Source organism: Lathyrus oleraceus, chromosome 3 (assembly GCF_024323335.1).
Source record: "Lathyrus oleraceus cultivar Zhongwan6 chromosome 3, CAAS_Psat_ZW6_1.0, whole genome shotgun sequence".
Classification (NCBI taxonomy): domain Eukaryota; kingdom Viridiplantae; phylum Streptophyta; class Magnoliopsida; order Fabales; family Fabaceae; genus Lathyrus; species Lathyrus oleraceus.
The window spans coordinates 281,849,982-281,863,947 of NC_066581.1; the positions used below are offsets into that span (position 1 = coordinate 281,849,982).

The 13,966-nt window shown below is 40.1% G+C and overlaps 1 protein-coding gene across 1 annotated transcript in view; it reads left to right on the forward strand.

The window, feature by feature from the left end:
• LOC127130858 (uncharacterized) overlaps positions 1-11,173 on the forward strand; it is a 47,346-nt gene extending 36,173 nt beyond the window's left edge. Inside the window, exons 2-3 of the mRNA XM_051059820.1 lie at positions 10,812-11,034; positions 11,157-11,173. Of these exons, the coding sequence (XP_050915777.1) occupies positions 10,812-11,034; positions 11,157-11,173 (240 nt within the window). The remainder of the gene's footprint in view (positions 1-10,811; positions 11,035-11,156) is intronic.
• Positions 11,174-13,966: the final 2,793 nt, after the last annotated feature.

Sequence of the window (13,966 nt, forward strand, 5' to 3'; positions counted from 1 at the left end):
TGACAACTGTGAAGAGTGTGCCACACACCCAAAAGGATGTCAGGTGGTACGAGACAATATCCAAAACTTGATGGATAAAGGAGTGCTTCAGATCTCCAGCATCGCAAAGAGCGAAGACGTGTTGGTAATTGAACCTTGCTTCAATCTACCCGAACCAGTCAAGATCCCATATTACAGTGGTGGAGTGGTTCCGGCAAATAGTAAGTTGTCGCCTGTTGAGATATGTATGCCCATGCCTTTCCCATATGAGAGCACCAAGGTCGTACCTTAGAAATATGAGATTACCGCTATAGACAAGGTAGTTGAAGGAAGTTCAGACACTGAAGTGACAGAAGCTGTAAGTGAGGACGTCACCAATATTGCAGGAATGAGCAAAATGACCTGTAGTGGTCGAATCTATATGCCCGAATTCAACGTGACTCCTCAAGGGCCGGCCAAGGAATCAACAGTTGTAGCTCCCACTAAAGAACCCGAAGTGGTTCAATCCGAAGATGCTGTTGAATTCTTGAAGTTGATCAAGAAAAGTGACTACAAGGTTGTGGACCAGTTGCATCAAATACCATCTAAGATCTCTATTCTTTCTCTGCTACTGAACTCCCAAGCCCATAGGGAGGCTTTGTTGAAGGTGCTTGCTTAAGCTCATGTAACACAAAGCATAACAGTTGACCAATTTGATGGAGTAGTGGCAAATATCATAGCTTGCAATACTTTGAGCTTCAGTGGAGAGGAATTACCTGAGGATGGACAAAATCATAATCGTGCTCTCCATATCTCGGTAAAATGCAAAGATGATGCTTTGGCAAGAGTGTTGGTTGATACCGGATCTTCTCTGAATGTTATGCCAAAGAGAACACTCGTTAAGTTATCTTATCAAGGACCAGCTATGAAGCCTAGTGCCTTGGTAGTGAAAGCTTTTGATGGTTCCAGGAGAACCGTGATTGGAGAGGTTGAGTTGCCCATATTGATTGGCCCTCATGTATTCCCGATTAATTTCCAAGTCATGGATATTAATCCAGCATATAGCTGCTTATTGGGGCGTCCCTGGATTCATGCTGCAGGGGAAGTCACCTCCACTTTACACCAAAAGATGAAGTTTGTGGTGGACAACCAACTGATTATTATTTCTGGGGAAGAGGACTTTGTGGTTAGTCACCTTTCATCCTTCAGGTATATTGAGGCTGATGAGGACGCTTTGGAAACTTCTTTCCAAGCTCTTGAAATAGCCAACGCCACTTTTGTGGAGATGAAGGACCCTGTTGGGAAAGCTTGTTCATCTTTCGCGTCTCTGAAAAGCGCAAAGTCTAGCATCGAAGGAGGAAACCCTGAAGGTTGGGGTCAACTTATTGATATTCGTGAGAAGCATGATAGCTTTGGTCTGGGATATGTGTCTTCCGCTGCGAAAAGAGCCTGAGTCCCTACAAAGGACAACACCCGAAGCATCCAAGAAGTGTTCCTTAGCACAGGATTCATCCATGGAGATCAGGTCAATGCAATCGAAGATAGCAGCGAAAGTGAAGATGAGCCATGTTTGGTTTACCGGTGTGAGACAGCTTTGAACAACTGGAAGGCGGTTGAGATCCCCGAAATTTTTCCTTTGTCAAAGTAATAATTGTTGTATTTTTCCTTTCAAATCCTTAGCTCTGCCCAAGGCTAATGGATCATGTTGTAGGGACCCTTTTCATTTTCAAATAATCATTATCAATGAATGAAAGGCATTTTGTTAAATTCTTCTTATTCATTTATTTTGCTTTCTCTTAAGAAAATGGCAATCTTGTCAAAAACAAAAAAATAAACTTTTCATTTATGCATCTTTTATTTACACTTTTCTAAAAGAAATCAATCATTCAAACATGCAGAATAAATGATAACCCTGTTGAATCCAATGAGTTTACTACCTCTCATAACTTTGACTCCCCTATCTACCAAGCCAAAGAAGAGGGTGAAGAAGATTGTTACATCCCCGACGAATTGGCAAGGCTGCTCGAGCACGAGTCCAAAGCCCTTCAGCCACATGAAGAACCAGTGGAAATAATCAACCTTGGCACATAGGAAGAGAAGAAAGAAGTCAAAATCGGCACCACACTTGAAGCAAGCGTCAAAGAGAGATTAGTTAAGCTGTTACAAGAGTATGTGGATGTATTTGCATGGTCATACCAGGATATGCCAGGTCTAGATACGGACATCGTTGAGCACAAGCTGCCGCTTCAGCCAGACTGCCCTCCAATAAAGCAGAAACTCCGAAGAACAAGACCAGATATGGCTCTGAAGATTCGTGAAGAAGTCAAACGACAATTTGACGTTGGTTTTCTCGTAGTGGCGAAGTACCCACAATGGGTAGCTAATATTGTACCTGTACCTAAAAAGGATGGCAAGGTGAGGATGTGCGTTGACTATAGGAATCTGAACAGAGCTAGTCCAAAGGACGATTTCCCTCTACCACACATTGATACTCTGGTAGACAATACTGCAAGATTTGCTGTCTTCTCCTTTATGGATGGTTTTTCGGGATACAATCAAATCAAGATGGCTCCAGATGACATGGAGAAGACCATTTTTATTACCCCTTAGGGCACTTTTTGCTATAAGGTAATGCCTTTCGGTCTCAAAAACGCTGGGGCAACTTACCAAAGAGCTATGGTCACTCTTTTCCATGATATGATGCACAAGGAGATAGAGGTCTATGTTGACGACATGATCGCTAAGTCTCAGAATGAAGAAGATCATATGAACCATTTGAAGAAGCTGTTTGAACGCCTCAGAAAGTTTAGATTACGATTAAACCCTACAAAATGCACATTTGGTGTCCATTCAGGAAAGTTGCTTGGTTTCATTGTTAGTCAACGAGGAATTGAGGTAGACCCTGACAAGGTCCGAGTTATACAAGAAATGCCTGCTCCACGCACCGAGCGAGAGGTTAGAGGCTTCCTGGGACGTTTGAATTATATCTCAAGGTTTATCTCACATATGACGGCCACGTGTGAACCTATCTTCAAATTGCTTCGAAAGGATCAAGCTGTTGAATGGAATCCTGATTGTCAAAGTGCTTTCGAGAAGATTCATCAATACTTGCAAGAGCCTCCTATTTTAATTCCACCTGTCCCAGGAAAGCCATTAATCATGTATATGACTGTGCTTGAAGGGTCAATGGGATGCGTGTTGGGGTAACACGAAGAAACTGGTCGGAAAGAACATGTTATTTACTATCTGAGTAAAAAGTTTACCGATTGTGAAAGTCGATATTCGCTTTTGGAGAAAACGTGTTGCGCGCTAGCATGGGCCGCTCGTCGTTTGAGGCAGTACGTGATTTTCCATACTACTTTGTTGATCTCAAAAATGGATCCAATAAAGTATATCTTTGAGAAACCTGCCTTGACTAGAAGACTTGCCCGTTGGCAGATGCTTCTGTCAGAGTACGACATCCAATACGTAACCCAGAAGGCAATCAAGGGAAGTGTGTTAGCAGAGTATCTGGCTCATCAACCAGTTGAAGACTATCAACCATTGAAGTTTGATTTCCCCGATGAGGATATAATGGTTTTAAAGGATTGTGAGATCCTAGGCCCAGATGAAGGACCAGAACTAGGATCTCGATGGAAGCTCGCGTTCGATGGTTCCTCCAATTACAGTGGTCATGGTGTGGGAGCTGTTCTGATGAATCCAAATGGTGGCTTTACCCCTTTCACAGCAAGGTTGTGCTTTGATTGTACGAATAATGTTGCTGAATATGAAGCTTGTATCCTTGGTCTTGAAGCTGCAATTGATCTCCGAATCAAGATCCTTGAGGTGTATGGAGATTCAGCCTTGGTGATCTATCAAGTCAAAGGTGAATGGGAAACTCGCGATGCGAAGTTGATCCCGTATCGCGCTCATGTTGTAAAGATGATATAATACTTCGACAATATCACTTTCCATCACATCCCAAGAATAGAAAATCAAGTGGCTGGCGCTTTGGCAACATTAGCATCAATCTACCAAGTCAGATTCCATAATGAAGCTCCACTTATTCGAATCGAGCGAAGAGATGAGCCTGCCTACTGTCAGCTGATTGAAGAAGAAACTGATGGTAAACCATGGTTTCATGACATCAAGCGATATCTTTTAAGTCAAGAGTATCCAGAAGACGCTACATTGTTGGATAAGAAAACTCTGAGGAGGTTATCGTCCAAATTCTTTTTGAGTAATGATGTGCTTTACAAGAGAAACCATGACATGGTTCTGCTCAGATGCGTGGATAGAAACGAAGCAGACATGTTAATCAAGGAGATTCATGAAGGATCCTTTGGGACCCATGCCAATGGACATGCCATGGCCAAAAAGATTTTGAGAGCTGGCTATTACTAGTTGACCATGGAATCCGATTGTTTCAGCTATGCTAGAAAATGTCATAAATGCCAAATTTATGCTGATAAGGTGCATGTACCGCCAACACTTTTGAATGTATAAACGTCACCTTGGCCTTTCTCAATGTGGGGCATCGACATGATTGGTGCTATAGAGCCTAAGGCTTCCAATGGTCACCGCTTCATCCTGGTTGCCATTGATTACTTTACTAAATGGGTAGAGGTTGCTTCCTACACCAATGTGACGAGACATGTGGTTGCTCGCTTTATCAAGAAGGAGATTATCTGCCGCTATGGAATCCCAAGCAAGATCATCACCGACAACGGTTCAAACTTGAACAACAAGACAATGACAGAATTATGTGAGAGTTTCAAGATTGACCACCATAATTCTTCTCCATATCGTCCAAAGATGAACGGTGTTGTTGAAGCTGCCAACAAAAATATCAAGAAGATCCTGCAAAAGATGGTGAAAACTTATAAGGATTGTCACGAGATGCTACCCTTTGCTTTGCATGGATACCGGACCTCAGTCCGCACTTCAACAGGGGCAACCCCATTCTCCTTAGTGTATGGGATGGACGCAGTTCTCCCAGTCGAAGTAGAGATACCTTCAACGAGAATATTGATGGAAGCCAAGCTGGACGAAGCTGAATGGATCCAAAACAACTATGATCAACTTAATCTCATTGATGAGAAACGGATGACCGCACTCTGCTATGGACAATTGTACCATCAACGAATCAAGAAGGTGTTTGACAAAAAGGTCCGTCCTCGAGAGTTCAAGGAAGGAGATCTCGTGCTCAAGAAGATCTGGCCAGTACACAAAGATTCACGTGGGAAGTGGACTCCCAACTATGAAGGCCGATACGTTGTAAAGAGATCATACTTTGGAGGTGCTCTATTTCTCACAACTATGGATGGCGAAGAGCTCATTCACCCTGTGAACTCTGATGCAGTCAAAAGATACTATGCCTAACAAATCCCGGTGGACTGAAAACCCGAAAGGGCGGTCCAGAAAAAAGTTAGGGATAAAAAAAATGGTAGCTCACTAAGTTGAAAACCTGAAATGGCGACTTAGGCAAAAAGGAGCGTCCCGGTGGATTGAAAACCCGAAATGGCGATCCAGGCAAAAATTAGGGACAAAAGGCATAGACTGCATCGGTTCGTCACTGATCAACACAGAAGAGCTAAAAATGGAAGATCAATCTAGTTACTCCCTTCAGAAGCGAGGTCTCGTGGAGTCATTGTTATTAGGGATAGTAGTAGTCATTGTGATTCAATGTAAACCTTTCCCTATTGCCATTTTCAAATTTGTAACATTCCATGGAGCTACGGCATTTGTGTGCTACCATTCTTGAATAAATACAAGTTTGCCTATCAAATTCTATCATTTGCTATTTTTCTCTGGTTTTCTTTGTTATACAAAATGTCATTTATTTGTTAATAATGAATTTTGAACTCAAAAAGAATTTTTCAACATGTTGAGAAACACAATTTTGCTTTGACATGTGGAAATATTGAAAGGAAATCTTTCGTCTTTCCCCGCAAGTCTCAAGTTGCAAGACTTCCCTTGGATGATCAACATCTATCTCCAGAGAGCACAAATTTATCATTCTCTGGAAGGATTATTGGGCCAGTTGTAACTATTCCGTTTGATAGATCCTCCTTTGATGCATTTGTTCACTCCTTCGGTTGAGTTATTGGTGTTGAGGATTCAGTACCTCCATAAAGCTTTCCCTAATTTCCAGTCTGTATATTATCAGCATTTGCATTTCATGATCATTCATACATCATGCATATAAGCAAAATCCAAATCATGCATAGCCCGAAGTGCTTCACGCTCATTTGCATAATCTCAGGTCTCGTTGTTGATTGTATCCCTTGACCTCTGAGACCAGTTATTACTGGCATCGTCTGTTAAGTCTGGTTGTCACCAGTGTCTTTGACCAAATCCAGTCGTAACTGGTATCCTTTAAGGTCTGGTAACATTTATTTTAAACCCAATTGTCGTTGGCATCACTGTCAGTCTGTTTGTAAATACATTTGTGATTGATAGCTGAAGTTTGGTTGTCGCCAACATCATTTCAAGTCCAGTTGTTGCTGGCAAACTCCATTGTAGCCGGTAATTGTTTACTAATGACTTTCATCAAGTCCAATTGTTGTTGGCACGTACAGGGAGTTTGAGTACCCTGCCTTACCTGATGGTTCCGTGAAAGTCATGTATGACTCATCATCTTGAGGAGTTCCTAGAAGCTTGGAGGTTTTTCGTGTTATAAAACTCCAATGATGTTGGTTTTGTTTGATTTCTCTGTAAAGAATCATCGTAGCCTGTTGCGTGGATGATCTACTTATAAGAAGACTCTCGTTTATCTTTGTTTTGCATAAATTCCCTGTTAGGAATCTCCAAAATCTGTGATTGGATGAATTTCTTGTGAGAAATCTCCAGAACTATCAGATGTATTCTAAAGTGTCAGGTCATGTATGAACCTATTGATGAAACTTGCTTTGTATGTTTTCCAATATTCTCAGGTCATGTATGAATCTATTGATAAAACTCCCTTTGATTTTTCCCAAGTAACGTCAGGTCATGTATGAACCTGTTAATTGAGCACTCTTTGAATGGTCAAGTGTTGTCAGGTCATGTATGAACCTGTTATTGAAAATTCTCTGAATGTTCCTATTTTGTCAGGTCATGTATGAACCTGTTGTTGAGCTTTTATTCCAATATTACCAGGTCATGTCTGAACCTGTTTTGAAGAACCTTTTTCTTTGATTATTCCAGTATTGTCAGGTCATGTATGAACCTGTTGTTGAACCTTTTGTTCCAGTGTCATCAAGTCATGTATGAACTTGTTGTGGAAATTTTCTCAAAATGTTCAAGTTCGTCATCAGGTCATGTATGAACCTGTTGATATACTCTTTTTGAATTTTTCTGAGTTTGTTAGGTCATGTTTGAACCTGCTGTCGGAACTTCTTGGTATTCGCCAGCATTGTCAAGTCATGTATGAACCTGCTGTTGAGCTTTCATTCCAGTATTACCAGGTCATGTATGAACCTGTTTTGAGAATTATTCTCTTTGATTATTCCAGTGTCATCAAGTCATGTATGAACTTGTTGTGGAAATTTTCTCAAAATGTTCAAGTTTGTCATCAGGTCATGTATGAACCTGTTGATATACTCTTTTTGAATTTTTTTTGAGTTTGTTAGGTCATGTCTGAGCCTGCTGTCAGAACTTCTTGATATTCCCCAGCATTGTCAGGTCATGTATGAACCTGCTGTTGAACTTTCATTCCAGTATTACCAGGTCATGTATGAACCTCTTTTGAAGAATTTTTCTCTATGATTGTTTCAGTGTTATCAGGTCATGTATGAATCTGTTGTAGAAATTTTTCTTATTCGGATTGAGTAAGTCATGTGTGAACTTACTGTCGAAATCTCTTGTATTCTAAGTGTCGTTCATCGAATTTCACTTTGAGTACTCTCTAATGTGTGTCTGATTCTCCAGCAGGATGGTTTTCCCCGGCGGTTTGGTTTTTACCATTCGTCTGTCTCCCTGTGGACCATCAACATTCCCCACAGATCGGTCTGTCCAGTAGCATCTCTTGTTAAGGATTCCCTGTGTCCCTAACAGATAAATTCAAAAAAATAAAGAATCATGCATCCATGCATATCATATCATAGCATTTTCATTTTTTTTTTCAGGTTCAAAATCTGGGTCTCCATGGTATTTAACCATCCCCCACTACGATCCGATGAAAAGTACCGTTTCATTTTCCTCTGGTGGAGGATGTTTATATAGGGGCAACTGTCATACCCTGATTTTGGCCCTGAAAATTTTTCCCGTCAATCATTCGTTTGCATTCTTTCCTTTTCACGACCAGTCCATGTTTGTCTTTTAGGCCTTGCTTTTTATTTTTAAAATGACTAGTCTCTTTAGCCATGCGAGATTCGAAACCTCTTTCATTTGTCGGAATCAAGTGAACCTCATGTCTCATCTTTCGTTCCAGTTTCATCGAAGTGATTATTCATCTCGTCTTATCACATTACTAGTTCTCAATTTCTTTCAAAGAAATTATGTGTCAAGTGCAAAGAGGTTTTGTTTTTGGTCGTCATTCATATTCATTTTCCCATTCATGCATGATTCAAAGAAATTCCCTACATATTTTTTTCATCCGCGTTCCAATTATCCATATCACATTCAAAATTCTATTTCATATTCAAGAAATATGCGATGCTACTGAGAATTCCCCTGACAATGGTAACACAGATGAAATCTCTTCTCATTTGATTGGTGGGTCTTTAAACTTAGATGGACACAGTGGGAAAATATTAAAGGTTTCAATTTATCCTTATGTTTGCAAAGTTCAAGTTGTTGCTTCTTTTGATTCCAATGGATTTCTTCTTTTCTGGTCACTTTCTAATATATCAAACGACCTCTTGGGATGTCCAACGTTGGTTCCTACTTGGTAACTCTGTGGAAAACTTGCAACTCAACATTCATGCTCCATGTGTACAAGCTTGACATGGGCACTTTCATTCCTTGATAAGCAACTTGTTTTTTTTCATGGGACATACCAGAGGGGTTGATTGCTTCATAGTCAATATTAGTCGAACTGAGGAAGATAACCTAGAATGTCACTACTTATGCAATATTCCCTTCACTGGCCATTGGTGCACTTTGTGCGGTTTTGCCTCCATCTGTTCACACTGTTAAATCCGCTGCTTCAAATTTTCTTTTGGACTGTTTGCTCCAACATGAACATGAACATCGTCAATGGTCTGCTGCAATTTTTCTGGGATTGATCTCAAGTTGCCTCCATGTAACCGATCATAAAGAAATATATCATAACATCACAGGACTTCTCGAGGTACTTTTTGTTAGCAAAGTTCCCTTGTTAAAGGTGCATGTGGTGTTGGATTGGAGTTTTGGTGCCAAGATCTTGTTACCAGAGTTGAAGCTGCTAATGACTCTACTGTAAAAAAGGAAACAGAAAACGTACCATAATCCAAGTTACTAGGAAGAATTGTCGGGGCCCTAGCTACAATGATACAACAGAGAACCAAATGCTCCTTAGATGCTTTGGATAGTTTATGTTCAACCTTTCCACTTGGTTATGATGTGAATGCTGACATATTTCAATCGTCCTCCGAGGACAATGAAGACTTGGAAGAGGATATATGGGGTGTTGCTGGACTTGTTCTTGGTTTGGCTACCTCTATAAGTGCATTATACTGAGCTGGAGAAATAGAGACTGTTATCCAGATAAAAAAATTGATAATATCATGGCTTCCATACATGAATTCCCTATTTCAAAGCTCTGATTTGCAAGGGGGGAAATCTGATATTGTTTTGGCATTGGGATCTTGTATTGCACTTCCCACAGTAGTGACTTTTTAATACTGGTCAAGCTTTAATCCATTCCATACTTTCTAAGGAATATCACCAATTCAGTAATGGTCCTACTGTCTTAAAAGCTTATCTATGTATTGCGGCATATCTACCCTTTATCGTAAGCCAGGCAGGTGATGGAAACCACTTTGGTGGTTACTGGCTTGATTTGGCTCAGGCCGAAAATAATAAGCAATGGCATAACTTGGAGGAGCTATATCTTGCCCCTAGGACAAATTTAGACTTATTACTTGTTGGTGGACCTGAACCATGAACAACATTGTTATGTCTGCAGTTGAACTTATTTATTGTTATGCTGAATGCTTGGCTCTGCAGGGAAAAGATTCAGGAGTTCATAGTGTAGCACCTGCTGTTGAATTACTCAAGAAGCTTTTTTTTCGTCCGATGAAGCTGTTCAGACTGCTAGCAGTTTGGCCATATCTTCGAGATTGCTTCAGGTCCCTTTTCCAAAGCAGACATTGTTAGCTGCAGATGATGGTGTTGAGGGTGTAGTTCCAGTTCCTGGCTCAGCTGACACAAGTGCTAGAAATAACCAAGTCATGGTTGAAGAAGACATTATCACGTCATCTGTTCAATATTGTTGTGATGGTTGTTCTACTGTACCTATACTTAGGCGAAGGTGGCCTTGCACTATTTGTCCTGATTTTGATTTGTGCGAGGCTTGCTTTGAAGTACTAGATACAAACCGACTTCCTCCACCACACTCTAGAGATCATCCTATGACAGCAATTCCAATTGAAGTGGACTCAGTGGGAGATGGCAATGAATATTGACTTCACACCTGAGACGTTAGTGACACACTGCCTGTACCTGCTGATAGCAGCATGCCATCTGCGCTAACTGAGACAAAGACGATTCTCTGGCCCATTCCTTCCGTTTCGGCATGATTTCCTACGTCGGATACATAAGTCCATGAATGCCAAAGTGCTTCATCCATGCTATCGTTGGTAATCGTATACCGCGCCAAACCGCCAAATGTTATACGAAAGAGAGTTGCAAAAGGAAGTGCAAACGACTTGGTAGTTTTTGTGGTTGTTTTCTATATGTTTGTAACCAAGGTATTCAATGAAATCACTTCGGCGGGAACAACAGATACAGATACAGGCATTCCATCACAATGTTGTGAGATTTCAAATGAGGATCAAAATCATATTGCTCCTGTTTCAAAGCCAGCTTCAGGTGGAGAGAAACAGATTGATACGAGTTCTTCTTGTAATGATCAGAGTCATAGAATCATGCAAGAATATATGAAGCTTGATCTGAAGCTTGAGGAAGAAACATGTGTGTTGGAAAATATATTATTTCCGATTTTATTATTGTCTTTAATACTACCTTTATTTTTCTTTATTCTCAATTAAGGATAAAATAAATTGTAATTATTGTATTTTCACTATATAAACCAGCTAAGGCTGATGAATAAAATATAACAGCTTTTACCAATTTTTCTAATATGGTATCAAGAGCACTGGGTTAGGGGTTACCGTAAAAGCTTTCCTCAACCTATTTTTGTTGGGTTAGGGGTTACCATAAAATTTCCCTGTACGTATTTTTTGACCCAATTCACATACTCTATTAACCTCCTATGGCGAATGACAACAACATGTGGCCTCCCCTATCACAAGCCTACACTGGATCCAACCATGGCGACCAACCACAATCTGATTCGGACGGTGGCCATGGAAACGGCGGTGGCCGCGGAAACGGTGTACATGAGGAACCGTCGGTGGTCATAAACAGTGGCAGTAATGACGGCAACAATGGAAACAGGAACAACATTGTTTTTGGTGACGGTGATTCCAACATAGGCGGTAATGATCGAGAGGGTTCCTCATACTCCCTCAAGGTCAATATCCCTAAAATGAATGGGAATAACTACAATGAATGGGCTCAAACCGTTCGATTGGTATTGGATAGCAAAGGAAAAATTGATTTCTTAACAGGAGCAGTAGCTGAACCGGCAACAGGAGACCCTCGTTACAAACAATGGAAGTCGGAAAACTCCTTGATTATTGCGTGGCTGGTAAGCTCTATGGAAACTGGAATAGGTAAGCCTTACATGTTTTTACCGTCTGCAAAGGATGTTTGGGAAGCTGTTAAGGAAACATACTCTGATATTCAAAACTCCTCTCAAATTTTTGGTTTAAAATCAAAGTTATGGCATGCGAAACAAGGTGACAGGAGTGTAACTGCTTATTACAATGAACTGTTAACACTGTGGCAAGAGTTAGATCTCTGTTATGATGACAAGTGGAGGTGTACAGAAGACAGTGTTTTGTTTCTCAAGAGGCAAGAAAATGACCGTGTATTCATGTTTCTCGCTGGGCTCAATAAAGACCTTGATGAGGTAAGAGGTAGAGTTTTAGGAAAAGTACCATTGCCAACTCTTCGTGAAATTTTTGCAGAAATAAGAAGGGAAGAGGCACGACAAGGAATTATGATGGGTAAGACACAACGAAATTCTGAATCTGAAGGCTCAGCTCTGGCTACTAGAAACCTTGACGAAGGAAGAAGGTCAGACAAAGTTCCTTGGTGTGATCACTGCAAGCGCGAATGGCATACACGTGAAACTTGTTGGAAGCTCAAAGGCAAACCTCCTAACTGGAAGAAGAAAAGTGGTCGTGCATTTCAGGCTAGTAATTCTGATCAAGGGCAGCAATCTCTTCCATCTCAGTTCCCATTCACTACGGAGCAACTAGACAGACTGTACAAACTCCTTGAGTCTCCAACCCCTTCTTGCTCTATAGCAACAAAAGGTAATTCTGCATTTCTTAGTGTCAGTCCCAGTCATACTTGGATAGTAGATTCAGGAGCCTCCGATCACATGACAGGTGAATCTACTTTGTTCTCTTCATATAGTCCATGTGCAGGTAATCAAAAAATAAAAATTGCAGATGGCTCTTTTTCAGCCATTGCAGGTAAAGGGTCAGTTGTGTTGTCTCAAATGTTAACTCTTAAAAATGTCCTTCATGTTCCAAATTTATCTTGTAATTTAATATCCGTGAGTAAATTAGCCCAAGATATAAATTGTCAAACTAATTTTTTCCGATCTCACTGTGTCTTTCAGGATTTGAACTCGGGGAAGATGATTGGCAGTGCTAAGGAGAGTGGAGGACTCTACTACCTTGAAACTGGATCTGCATCACAACTACCTTCAAAAACAATAAGTTCCTGCTTTGAGTCTTTTTCCGTTTTGAATAATAAAGATGACAACATTATGGTATGGCATTTAAGATTAGGTCATCCTAGTTTTCGTTACTTAAAACACTTGTTTCCTAAGATATTTCACAATAAAAACTTTTCTTCGTTTAAATGTGAAGCATGTGAATTTGCAAAGCATCATCGTTCCCAGTTTTCAATACAACCTTATAAACCATCAAAGCCTTTTTCTATTATACACAGTGATGTTTGGGGCCCTAACCGTACAAGTACACTCTCTCTCAAAAAATGGTTTATCACATTTATAGACGACCATACAAGAGTATGTTGGGTGTACTTGTTAAAGGGAAAATCAGATGTTTGTCAGGCTGTAAAGAATTTTGTTTTAATGGTGCAGAACCAATTTCAAACAAATATCCAAATCTTTAGAAGTGATAATGGCAAAGAATATTTTAACACTATCCTGGGTGATTTTTTTCTAAAAAATGGGATTGTTCATCAAAGTTCATGTCCTAATACTCCTCAACAAAATGGAGTGGCCGAAAGGAAAAATAGACATTTACTAGAGGTTGCTAGAGCTCTACTTTTTTCAAATAAAGTACCAAATTATTTGTGGGGCGAAGCTGTTTTAACAGCTGCGTATTTAATTAACAGAATGCCCTCCAAAATTCTCAATTTTCAAACTCCTATTAACGTCTTCAAAGAATGTTTTCCTAGTACTCGTGTTTTAACTGATTTGACTTTAAAAATCTTTGGTTGCACAGCCTTTGTTCATGAACATAAAAATGTTGGAAAACTTGAGCCACGTGCTATAAAATGTGTCTTTGTTGGATACTCCCCAACCCAAAAAGGATATAAATGTTTTGATCCAAAAAATAAGAAAATGTTTGTCACTATGGATGTTACATTCTTTGAAAATAAACCTTTTTTTGATGACACTCATCTTCAAGGGGGGGAGATAAACGAAGACTCGTTTCAAATTGAGGACATGAGTTTTTTAAATAACTTATCTTTACCAATATCACAAAATTCTAAGTTTTTTACACCTGCACCAACA